The sequence below is a fragment of the Neodiprion pinetum genome, chromosome 5 (genome assembly GCF_021155775.2).
Source record: "Neodiprion pinetum isolate iyNeoPine1 chromosome 5, iyNeoPine1.2, whole genome shotgun sequence".
Classification (NCBI taxonomy): Eukaryota; Metazoa; Arthropoda; class Insecta; order Hymenoptera; family Diprionidae; genus Neodiprion; species Neodiprion pinetum.
Window position 1 is genome coordinate 5,306,990 of NC_060236.1, and position 13,498 is coordinate 5,320,487.

Consider the following 13,498-nt stretch of genomic DNA (forward strand, 5'->3'; position numbering starts at 1 on the left):
ACCGGGAAGCAGGATTTAAAAAGAAAAAAAAAAAAAGTCGTTTTACTCACGGTTTTACATTGAAATTTATTCACGACGCGTATGTTTCGACGCGTTACTTTGCATCGACTATTGAATCAATCGAATTTTGAAAAGTATAATTACAGGTGTTGGAAAAACCTTGCGACAAATGCGGGTAATCAAGTACGATAATATATTTTTCGTTTCTTAGGAAGTGTGAAAGCAATTCTCTGTAAAACGATTGTTTTTTCCGTGTTTCGGGAAATATACCTGATGAATAAAATCACACTTAACTTGGGAAAAATTTCTGTGAAAATGAAAAATGACAAATTTTTAGGATTGCGAAAGGATAATTTGTTTACGACAAGTTTCGCGGGACGAAACATGGGTCGCAATAAAGATTTTTAATCGATTTTGGAAAATTCAATTTCCAAACACAAGTATGACAATTAATATGAAGTTTTCCTCACGTCGATATTAACACATTTGTCTTTCGATAAATTGTCAACATTCAGGTGATTTTTGTAAAGCGAATTAACTTTCGCGACCAGTTGATTTCATACAACAATTCAGCTTCAACCACGTCTTCAGTGCCTGAACCATCGACTCTGTTCGAATAATACTTTCCACGTAGAATTGAATTCCTAAAATGTGGGTGAGCGGTAAAAATTAAAAAAAAATGCAATTCCGCGATTTAAATTTCCTGGCAACAGCGTCGAATTGTTAGATCGAGCCATAAAATTGATTTAAAGGGATATCCGTAACTTTTTCAAAAAAAACATCGCGTCGCTTTCTAAATCGTGCAATCCTCCTCAAATCCATCCCTCGTCCAAATAATCGGTCAGTGTGTTAATTTCGTCATCGGTCCGCAAGGGTGGCGAAAAAATCGATCGACTCCTCCGCGCGGCGTCGCGTCGTCGTGCCGAATGCGACGCGACGAGGATCAGGTCTCGACGTCAGGCGTCGTCGTCGACTGGGTCGGTGCTGCTGGCATTCGCTGCGTAAAAGGGGAGGGGGTGGAGAGGGGGGGGGGGGGGGCAAAGTCTCGGTATCGGGAGGAGCGGCTAGCGCGTGGTTCTGCCTTCTCTGTTTAGTTCAAGCTCGGCGAGCAGCTGGTGCGGAGCTTCGCGATCGGCGATCGACGATTCCTGGCTTCGACGGATCGTTTCGGTCGCGGCGTTTGTAATTAATAGTTATTCGCAGAAAGAAAAAAAAATAAAACCAATAAACGTAACAACGACAACGTACGGCGATATTAATAAAATTTAAATTGACTCGAATAAAACATAAAAATCAAACGAATGCGAGTCGTTTCGATAAATCGGCGACGATGTTAGACCACTTCCTCTTTCCCATTCACCCCCGGGGGTGAGAGATTTACGGGTAAGAATTTGAACAATAATAATCAATAATAATAATCAATAATAATAATAATAATAATAATAATAATAATAATAATAATCAATCGCGGTAAGACGGAAAGAGATAATATAATTCTTGTAATATAAATTGTTTCTCCCGTGAGTGCGGCTTGATTATGATCGTCGTAGAATCGGTGCGGCAGAATAATAAGCAGCAGCAGCAGCAGCGGCGGCTGCGGCCGCAAGGGCAACTTCAAAATGTAGAACAGTGTGAAATTGCAAGGTGTTTCGGCCGAAGCGAGTATCAAGGGTAAGGGAAGCTGAGGAGAAACTGCGAGATTTGGCGTCGTCTTCCTGTGATCATCGCTTTGAGTAGTTACGCATCGTCGCAGGTGTCGCAGGATCGTCCCGTCCACTTTATTCGTCACCCTTTTCCTCCTCATTTTCTTCCTCCTCGTCGTCCCGATGCTGGGGGTTCTGAAACGTCGATGGAAACCCTCCAAGAGGTGAGCTCGACACGATTAATTTCGTGAAATTTTTAAACGGCACTTATTCCACAATCCTGTACGATCGATTTCAATATCGTTTTCGTAAGCGACGTTAACGGTGAACGCGGATTTGGAAACACATTCGAGCGGTGTTAATCTAAGTCGTTGACGAAATGAGCAAAAAGAAAAAAGAATATGTATATGTATGTATATATATATATATATATTTTCAACCGTAAAACCTTTCTTCAAATATATATATAATTATGGACGCAAATGACGCAGCTGGGATTTATTTATTCCTCTTATTTGTTCATTCCAAACTTGATTCAACCGAGGAGAAAATATGGATCGAAGAATAAGCGTGTAAATCGAAGCAACAATGAGAGAATGAAAATGATAATAAAATTAGATACTCGGTGAGTCGTATATTATATGTTTCAGACGGTGTACGGCGCCTAAAGTTGATTTGCGCGTATATATGTAGAACGTATGTGTGTGTGTGTGTGTGTTTTTGTGTTGTACCTGTATTTTCGTACGAGTACGCCGCGTCTTATCTCCGCGCTTATCGCCTGCTGCGTACTACGACACGACGGAAAGAGTGTCGAATGAAATAAAAATGGAGAAAATAATACACGACGTAGGCGCAGCAGCGTGGCTCATATATTGTATGTATGTATATATGTGTATATGCATGTATATATATATATATATGTATGCGTATGCCTGTAAGAGCCGGGTTCGATTTAGATTCAGATTATAATCGCACGAGTCTCTTTTTGCGACTTCGACAACTTGACGTTACACTTTGAGATTTTCGATCGGCATGAAGTTGGATCACGATTGTTGTATTCGAGTCGTCGTGTCTTTAATTGAGCTTTTTCTCCACGTTATTTCTTGCAACAGTTGCAAATTCCGAGCTTCGAAAATATCTGTAATCCAGCGTTGAATATATTCCGCAAGGGATTAAAGGTTTTGTGAAGAAATTATTCGGCGATCCTTGTCAGTTTGCAAAATGAAACGCGAATTACGCAAGCTCCGATCTTAAAAGCTTTAGCCGGCTTCCCCTTCAGCCTTTACGAGTGTTTCGTATAAATTGTAAGGACACGAGCACGTAGCGGGAATTTTCGTCTCTTTAAACCTCTTAATCAGCCGCGCGAATACGCGTCAGTTGGTACGATACGTAAATGCGTAAGCTCGCGAATGAAAAATTGGTAAAATTCGTAATCAGTAGGTTGTGCGTGAATCGTTTCCTCTGTACTTTCGTTTTCGCTCAAAAGACGAATGCCACGATAATTATGCTTTCTCATTTTCCAATTTCAATACACGTTATCATCGAACTCCTCTGTTCCCGTGACTCTTAACTTTGCTTTCCTGTATTTTAAATTTGGAATCCGATCAATTATTGCTCAGCTCAGCTGTTTCGTCCGAACTTTTTTAATAGTATTTCAGATCGATTCAGGCTTTTACAGACGTTCCTTTTTACTATAACCACTTTTACTAGCGACTAGCGTGTGAATATAAAATACTTGGAGAATTCTAACAACAACGTAAAACAGGTATTTAACATTTTTATTTTATTTTTTACCCCGAGCGATGGGACGAAACGCGACAGGTGTTCTGGACAAGACAGAAGAGCGCATATCGTATAATATTATTATTTTCTTTTTCTTTTACACACAGGCATGCGTCCAGTGTATTGATATTGTGTAACCTGTTGTGTTACACACCTAACTTGTGTGTAAAACGCATTTCAAGAGACGCGGTTTACCCGCTTCTCTGTATGTATAATGTTACTTAAATTGTTTCGATGACGAGCGTTACGTAGTGTCCGTTGATATTTACATAATTGTCATCGTTCTCGCTCACACATACACGTACAGCATGTTTACCGTCGAAATATTTCGATACGTTGTAGTAATTTTCGCTGCACGCTGTTCCAAATTGCAGAATGAAAATTTTTACAACAATCAAGAAACGAAGAAATTGAATAATTAAATTAAATCTAACGCCTTGTCAATTTTTTCATTCGTCTCGTAATACAATATAATTGCAATAATAATTCGAAAACGAAGTTCAGATGAGACAAAAAAATATATACATATTATTTATATAAATAAGCATATCGGTACAATCTTCTTTTTTACAGTTTTCTCGACTGGAACTTGATTTTTTTCAAATTCCTTATCAAATTCACGCATACATTGTCCGGCTCGCCGAATCGGTGCAACAGATCTAATACAAGTATCCGTTCTTTGGCCGTGCTGCCGTTGCTACTTCTTGCCTCAGGTTGTACTTTATGAATGGTTTGACTTTACCGGTAGAGGAGAGGGCGTCAGAAGCTTCTATGAATGAATCGAGAGCTCGAATGAATCAACAATGAGTTGGCTAATCGGTTAGGCCGCTGCACGGTGAGTTCGTGTGGCAATGCACACGTACGTACGCACACACACGTAATTTCAGGATCGAATTCTGATACGTCAAACGTTGCGACTCGTTTAATTCTCAGGTGTTTTTGCGCTTGCGGATGTTTGTATTATACTATACACGCGTGTGTGTATACACCGATGATAAACGCAAGGAGGAAGGAGAGACGATTTAAAATTGCGTCGAGAGCCAGCGGACGTAACGTAAGATAGTCGCTCAAAATATGCGTGTATATGTTTATAGGTGTTTTGTACATCTACCTACAGGAAATTGCCGAGCAGAGATACTCGGTCTAAATTTGTCCCCGTAACCGCAGCCTCTTGACGATCTATTTTATCACCTCCTACGCGACCTGAAATGTTGCAAACGACAGACAGAGAGAGAGAGAGAGGGAGAGAAAAGCGTTTATTAGAGAGAGAGAGACAAACATTAGGACGTAATACGTCGTTGTAGTTATGAATCTCGTTACTATTTGGATGCTATTTATACGAGATTTTTTGTCTAGTTTAGAAATTTTGTTTCTACTAGCTCTGTTCGCACGGATTTTGAGAAGCTAATTACGGAATCGAGTAAATCGATAAAAGACGTAGAGAAAATAAAACGAAGAGTTTAATCGTGTGATATTGGATAATGAAAATAACGATACTTGACAGAGTGACATTGACTGAGTGAGACTAAGTTATTTTCATTGTACAAGTATACAAGAAGTGGGTGAGAAGGAAATAATTGGGACAACAGCTGGCCTCGAAAACGGTACGAGTGTAAAAAATAGATGACGAGTAGAATATCGATCCACGTTGTGAATCGGATGGAACCGATCCGATCTGCCAAATTCAGGAGAACTCCGGAGAAGAGTTGCATATCACCTTCGACGCGGTCGTTCCAATTTCCTGTGGCGTGGGAATCGACGAAAAGTTCGGAAATTGATCTGATCTTTTGACCAGAGTATCGAGCGTAAGATTGTATGGGAATTGAATCAGTGATTGACAAGCTTGTGCCACTGAATGTCAGCGGTTAAAAACCGCGACTCACGTTTCGTCGAAGCGATCTTGTGTAGATTTCTCACTGACGATCGTCCAAGAGACAGCGTGCGAATCACAGTCAACATCGTTGATGGGATCGAGTCGAGAAGCTTCCGTTGTTCCACTTCCGGTGAAGCTTTTCTGCTGCAATGAGAGTCTTTGCAGTCTGTTCAGGTGACTCGAAAAAATGTGCGGTAACCGGAACTAAAAATTTCTCTCAGTGCGCTATTTGAAAAAAACTGACTCTTCTATCACGAAGTCTTTTCCGAGAGCCTGACAATTATACAACGAATACGAAAAGTTTGAAACGAGTTGTGTGTATGGGAATAGTTTGAAGCAATCATACCACACGATTGCCGGATCGAGTGAATAGAATCGGCGTGGCTTATCCAACAAAATTACCTTTCCATTCTTCGGAGTAGGTCCAGGTACCTGCATGCGGCGCATAAAGGCGATCGGAAACTGAATTATAGCCAGGTTGCAGGTGGAGCCTTCCCGATCGTCGAGGGCAGGCATTATATAATTTCAATCCGTTCTTTCCCTACGCTACGAATCAATTTTGTCGAAAAGAAACTAACAATCACGCGTCTGCCGCCTAATAGCAGGACGGTGAATCCTATTCCGTCGAAACGAGATGATACATACGTCAATTGTGGTGGAAAATGGAAAAATCTAATCAAGCGAATCGATCTTCGATTTCGATCATCTTACAATATCTGTGGCTCACGTTTAGTATAACGTATTAATACAGAGTCAGATACGTATACCATATATATATATATATATAAGCGCCGGTTTTTACTGTCGCATTTACGACGCCGAGTCCCCATAATAATTAGAAACGCACATTAAGGGGGTCGGCTATCAACGCAGGTATTAGATACGGGAGATACCAAAGGACAGATCAGGTGCATCACGGGATTGCTCAATTATTAGTGATTGTTATTACGCGTGCAAGTAGGCGTACGTCTTTTTTATGTATATACATGTCTATATATTTACACCTATACCTCTAGACACAAGCGAGTGTAGCGGCAAGTGACGAGTTTATGGGCTTCACTATGGCGGATATAGTATAAAACAAACGCGCTAGCGGGAAGAACCCTCTAATTTAGGATTTCTAAACACGAAAGTTATTACGGAGGCGCTTATACTAACCGTTATACCCGCTTTTAATCTACTATAAATTACCATGCGTACATATATATACATATATATATATGTTTGTGTGTGTGTGTAAATGCACGTCGTATTTGTGAGATAACGCGACGGCTAGTTGCACACGCCCCTCGAGGATCTATTCGCCCTTGATCACTCTACGCCGTCTGTGAATATATGTATAACAGACGTTTGTGCGATACGCAGGTTCGGATAAAATTTCATCGTAAATGTGCGTTGATAAAGATAACAGATAAACTTAGTCACCCTTTCCTTTTCACACGCCGGCTGTTCAGCTCTGTTGACATTTATTTATCCTAGGAATTATATCCATGGGGAATTCCATGCGAACCCGACCAACAACGTCTGACAATCGCTGTTTCTGATTTTGTTTAAAATATTTTTCTCGACAATTTTCCCAACTCTCAAACGGTACGCTGAATTTTTTCACATTTGTTTTTAATCCAACTGCTCAATTGTTTATAAATATTTAGGATGAAACTGTATTTTGTACCAATTTTTCTTTTTTAACGCTATCAATTTTTTTGGTCAGCCAAAACATTTTTCGGAGGATCTGAAAATTTTCGAGAAATTCTCAAAACTTCTATTCTTCACTTGGAATATTTCTAGACCGATTTCATTATGGAGCGATTTTTGTCCACTCTTTGGTACATTCAACTTTTTTTTTTATTAACTTCACAACGAAACCTGTATAGAAATGTTCTAAGCGAAAAATAGAAGTTTTGAGAAATTTTTGTGAATTCTCAGACCGTTTAAACAATCTTTTAGTTGATGAAAAAAAAAAAATGAAAAGTGCTAGTGCTCTTATATTAAAAAAATATCGTGTAATTTTTTTACACAGAGAATCTTCACATGCAATTTTACACACATCGTGACACTTTTGCACGCGTTATAAATGTGTATTAATATTAACACGGTTCAAGGCATTGACAAGTAAAGTGTAGCGGATACTTGGCGCGTTCTGTATATAACCGCAACACACATACACACGGTACTCATAAATTCCGTGAAATAGAAAGTTTTACACGCAGCAGTAGCAGCTGCTAGCTGCCAGCAACATTATTGCACCGCATCTACAACCGTATAATAATATGCGTGAATTGTTTCGTGCGTTAACCTCAGGCATTAACTACCATAAAAAATTTGGAGTATCTTGAAGCGTTCGATATTTTATATCCAAAATCGAATTTACTTGAAACAAGTCGAAACAGAAGATAAAATTTGTCACAGCTTTTCTGCGAAATTTAAAATGAAAATTTTTTATGGCATAATAACAACGGTCACGGTATCGGAAAACGAATTTCACATGGAAATATTGGCCAACTATAATTTCTACCTCAAATTTTCAAATCTTTGATGTATGCTTACTGATTTTTATAATTTTTCCGCCAACTTTTTTATCCGATGAAATGGAGATTGTACAGTAATTAAAATTACTCGAACGGCGTCCGTGTGTCAGGGGACTCGGGATATACGAGCGTGGGTGGTTCGGTAACCCGGGCAACCAGGTCGTATATCGTTGGGGCTGCTGCCTGCGTGTCGCTGTACGATCCATTTTGGTTAAAATCGAGGAAAAATTGCTGCTGAATATTTTTCGTCAATGGCCATAAATCGGTTTACTCTCTTCCACGAGCGAAAGGATCACTGCAATTTGTATCAAATATTTTCCTTGAGTACAACTACAACGATACAATATTAAGGACACGCGTTATCCTAACATAAATAAATAAATTCAGTATTTAGAGTAATATTATAAAGTATGTTTTATAAAGGTATCGCATATTCAAAGACTTATCCGCATACAATTTACTGTTAATTAAAAGCAGGAAGTCAGTTTACAGATTCACTCGTACTCCAATTCTTGTACCTATTCAAGAAATGAGTTGTACGAAAATAAAGCGAATATTCCGTAAATTTATTTTAAGATTAGTCTATAAATCAAAAACTTTAATCTTCGATCAAGTTTGATCGATCGCAAGTTCGGATTGTATGTAAATTTATACGTTTACGAAACAGAGTTCCGGGAGTTCCGAATCATCGAATTTCAGCCTCTTCTCCTGTCGCTTCGAACACCCTCGTTCTATTGTAGGATACATATAATTTGTGCTGGTTCAGTGATCAAAAGAAGCCATTAAAATATATCTCTCCTCACGAGGAGGGCCAACAGGTTGCCGTAGGTTTAAAAATCTTGTATATTATTTAACATGTGTATATATTGTACGTGTATACACACATACCCGTGAATATATACAACTTGTGTAACTCAACCGCATATCACGCCGGACGATGCGGCTCCCGCTGCATTATTCCCGCCTCTATGCAACACTGTGACGAATTAAAAATGCGCCCCTTCGCCTCTCGCATATATTGCGGTGATTTGTCGAGGCGTAACCCTTATAGTGCACGTAAGGGACGGTGAAATAAAATTAAAAAAAATCGTAGTAAAAAGGGAAAAGGAGAAGTATGAAAGAAACGGAAAATATCTCCCATGTATTTATACGTACGTATTAAGTAGCGTCAACGTAAACGTGTGCGGTGTAATTTACGTTAAAATTCAACGCGTGTAACTCTGCATACATGTATATTTGCATACATGTGTTTGTAACGTATAAGAGTAAAGGAATATTAAACATCATTGTGATACTCGATGTAACGTAGCGGGACTTTCATGTAAATTAGTTAATTTATATTATACTACATATGTTGGTTCATTTTCTACACGAATTTTCTAACGCAGATATTGCTGTACGCATGTGTTATACAGACGTCAGACTTTCTACCTATGTTCCAAGATTTATTTCTTCAATTTATTATACCGAATTGATAATTAACGCGCGAGTCTTGTAATAGAGGAGAAAAGTGACGGTAATATCTCATTTATTCGGGAATCCCATTTATACACGTGCAGCTTGTTATACGCGTGTCGGGTGTACGTGTACGTTTACCTTGATTAAAACACGCGGAGGTTTTAAATTTCTCTTTTTGCAATTACTTGTACATTTACGTTTGATATTGAACTGCGGTAGAATCACAGTACGTGAATAATTAATTGACACGTCGAGCTTATCTTGATTTCTAATAACGTCAATCGGTTGAGTCTGTAAAAATTATCAAAAATCCGGTATCACGTATAAAAACGATCTGCGATTTGACTTTTGCTTCAAAAATATAGTGATAAAGAAAAAAAAAAAAAATATTCAAACAATGAAATGAATGCCAAACCACTTTGGGTCTGGGATCGAAAAATTTTATACCTCTAATATCGTACGATCGACGTGTCTTTCAGATTTTAGAATCGGGACAAACGATGTTTTCGTTTTGAAAAATTATAAATGAGTAAACATTTATTCAAACAATGTGAAAAAAAAAATCCAAGCGCCTCTAAGAATCTAAACAAGAAGTTCAAAAACCGTGAAACGAATCGGAGAGGTCGAGGGTCAGACCCGGATGGAATCGGCGTGGAATGCCTCATATGTAACTATCTTTCCGGGGGCTTCTCAAGGGTGAATTCCGGCTTGCATATGTGCGGCATAACGAGTTGCACGAGCAGCAGCAGCAGGCATGGATGCCAGCCGTGCGCACTCCTCGGTAACAACCCGACCCAACCCAACCCAACCCCTTCAACCACTCCAATAATTTGACTAATTATAGCAGCGCATGCCGCGTTTACAGGCGGCATGCATTTACGTACGTCTATTTTCCTCCCTCGGGCAGCTCTCTTCTCTATTAGCCTAATTTATTAACGATTTAGGGGTAAAGACGTATGAAATTTTTTCAACTAAAGGAGCTACTTTTTTTACATTTTCATATATTTTTTTTTTTTCACTTACATTTTACCGTATTAAGTAAGTTGTATCGACGCGATGATACTGATAATAAAATTATCACTGTTATTAACAAGTATTGCGGTGAAAAAAAAATCAGAACGCGTGAATTATTAACAAGTCTTCTATTGATTTGTTGAATTTTGAATTTAGGTTTTTTTTTTTTTTTTTTAATCCTTTTACCTTTCTCGCCCAACATTTGATTTTACGTATTTATTTTTAATTCGGTGGGTGAATTTGCTTGTTTTCGTTTTATTGTTTTTCGACCAGACACGCTATATTTCCGCTACCGTAGACATACGAGTATACTTCCGTTGTTGGCAAAGTGATTGTGCAGGTGAAAGGAAGAGGATCGATAACGAGCTCTCCGCGATACTTCCGAAATAAAACACCGACCGGTAAACCCGCAGGGTCGCTGCTGCTGCTGCTGATGTTTCTTCTTTAGCGCCGGAAGAAGCCTAGGAATCGATACGATATTTTATTTTATTTTTTTTTTTTTTTTTACTTTTATAAGAAAAAGGCAAAACGAAATCTTTAACGTTATTTGTTTTCTTTCATTTTCGATCCGCCTGGTAATACGATTGTAATTACCGCAAAATTTTTGCTCTTTTCGAACAGATCAGCCTCCTTTCTTTTTGTTATACAAATTTTATCCAAGCGTTAAATTAGTTTGGTTAAATTTTTTCAAACCAAAAGCTCACGATGAAAATAATGAAAATAAAAATCGAGGCAAACTGTACTTACCTGAATACATTATTATACATGTCGATGAAATAAAAATGAAAGAAAGTAGGTAAAAACCGCTTCGTACTTTACGATAAAGGTGGGAGTGTCAGATTACGTAACAGTTCTTGGCAAAGCCGCACGACGTGTGCAGATTTCGTTTCCCATTTTCGTTTCCCTTCCTCAGAGCCTCTGAATACGCCGATAATCATGAGTTCCCGTTGTGACCCCTAAGGAGACCGTAAAAAAATTCGAAGGTCCTTTGTTTCGTTCCTTATATTTTATATACGGAGTCGTTCGAGACATCATTTTTATGGGATAACTCGCAAAACCGAGAATTTTCGTGTTTTTTTTTTCTTCCACCTTTCTTTTTTTTTTTTATTCGCCCCAGCTATAACATTTACGCTTATGTATATTACGTATATGTTATACAGATGCAGGCACATACACATACATGTACAAAAGTGGATAAATTTATTACTTCCGTTATTTCCCACGGTGAAATGTTGATATATTTTTTTTACATATTTGTTTCACTACTCGATCGAAAACAAATCCACAGAGAATAATACAATTGTAGAAATCCGGCCTCCGGTAGAAAAATTGTTACCTTTTTCCCTTCCTCACCGTTTTATAGGTGGGAAGTGATCATTTGTCAGAGACTCCGATAGAGTTAGGCAAAAATTACAAATTGTGCTGTGTAACATTGAACAGAATAATAATGTTAATAATAATAATAACAATAAAAAACCGGCAACGAGTTTAAACATTTCACCAAATACCTGTATTAAAGTTATTGAGCAAAAATAATTTTAAAAAATTCTCTTCATATCGTTATCTCCTTGTTTCTCAATTTCTTTTATTTTTCGTTCGTTTTTCGTCGGTTGATACGATGAATAAAAGAATTCTCTTTTGTTCGTCGTAAACCGAGTGTAATATTAACATAAAATTTCGTCCCGTGTCTGATCTGACGAAAACGATACGGGCCCGCATAGCAGGAAACGACGACTCGAATACTCGGGTGCTTGTTTTTGGTCGTTTTATCAGTTACCTCTTTTTCTTTCCTTTTTTTTTCCAACGCTTGCATTTCGCTTGGATAACGCTCTGCATGCGGCACAGTCAGCATTTGCAACGCTGCTGTCGTAAACCAGATTTCCAACCTGCTCCTGCTATCTCTCTTCGGTAATTAACTCTTTTTCTCTTTCTCTCTCTCTCTCTCTTCTTCTTTATTACCGCCTTGCCTGCAATTTGTTGCACTCATTCGGACCACGCGTTGCACTTTAAAATTGGACTAGGGAGAAAGAAGATGATGACGAATTGTGTGAAAAAAAAAAAATCAAAAAAATTTTCGCGATCGCTTAATTCTAGTTTTGATTACGAATTGACAGGCAAAAGGGAATAGATATTGTAACGGAAATGAATTCGCAATTCGTTCGATAGACGCATAAATTTCACCTCAAATTTTTATACTCCAATTAGTTTCACTCGTAATTTATCACGCACTCTGACGATCAGAATTGATCTAGTCAACCCTGTATTATACGGTTCTCGCCACACTGATCCAGTTCCCCATGGAACGCGGGGATGCGGCGGCAGGAGGCGGGGAGTGGAGGTCTATCGATCGACCCAAACCTAGACTGACCCCCATTCCGCACCCTCTTTACAAACTCCGCGTACATATAATACTGACCTATCTACCCGAAGAGCTGCGATAAACCCGAGCGTCGAGGCAGTTTGTAGATGTATGCAGCACCTACTTTATAGGTGCCTACACTGGAATGGGCCGTGGTTGAAGTTCCGAAAGTGCCTAATTCGAAATTATTTGGTGATGAAACTTGAAGTGTAGAAGTCGAAGTTTGAAGTAGCAACAAAGTTTCGAATGGTCGGAAACCCGATGGCTCGAAAATTCAAGTTATGTATACGAACTAACGATTAATCGAATTCAAATATCGATAAGGAACGGAAATGTGTTTGTAACGATTTTTAACGGTTTTCAAAAATTTTTGACTCACTTGAAAAACGGATTAACGACGTTTGTTCAATTGGATTTTATTCGTAAATCTTTAATATTTAATCAAGGATGCGCCTTTGAGGTGAGAAATATTATTATTACGAGATTAGCGATGATCAAAGTTACGAGTTACGTTATTATAACAGTCTTAAATCCGTGCGAGTCGAAGTATAATTACTCTCTAATATCATAGCAGAGCTTTTACGATGCAGATGAGAAGGTTGAGCTGGAGGCTCTTGCCTCTAATTCTTATCAAGGAACACGCCACCCTCTAATCCTTCTTCTTACAGCTCCTAGATTCTCCCGACGGCTCTAGCCCGCTTCTAATAGAATTTGTTATTCCTGAGCCTTGTCTTCTCTACTAGCTGACTGAAAATTTAAACTTTGACTATGAAATTAAAGCCGGCGCTACTCAAGCCTCACGTGCACAAAACTCGTGCAGTTAAACTCGCAGTTTATTCGG

General features: G+C 38.7%; 1 protein-coding gene across 7 annotated transcripts in view; it reads left to right on the forward strand.

Annotated features, from left to right (window-relative positions):
* Positions 1-1,087: 1,087 nt before the first annotated feature.
* The window catches only part of LOC124220185 (uncharacterized), a 164,578-nt gene continuing 152,167 nt past the window's right edge, over positions 1,088-13,498 (forward strand). For all 7 annotated transcript variants that reach the window (XM_069136557.1, XM_046628703.2, XM_046628704.2 and 4 more), the window contains exon 1: positions 1,088-1,867. In XM_069136557.1, coding sequence (XP_068992658.1) covers positions 1,827-1,867 — 41 coding nt within the window. In that variant the 5' untranslated portion in view covers positions 1,088-1,826. The remainder of the gene's footprint in view (positions 1,868-13,498) is intronic.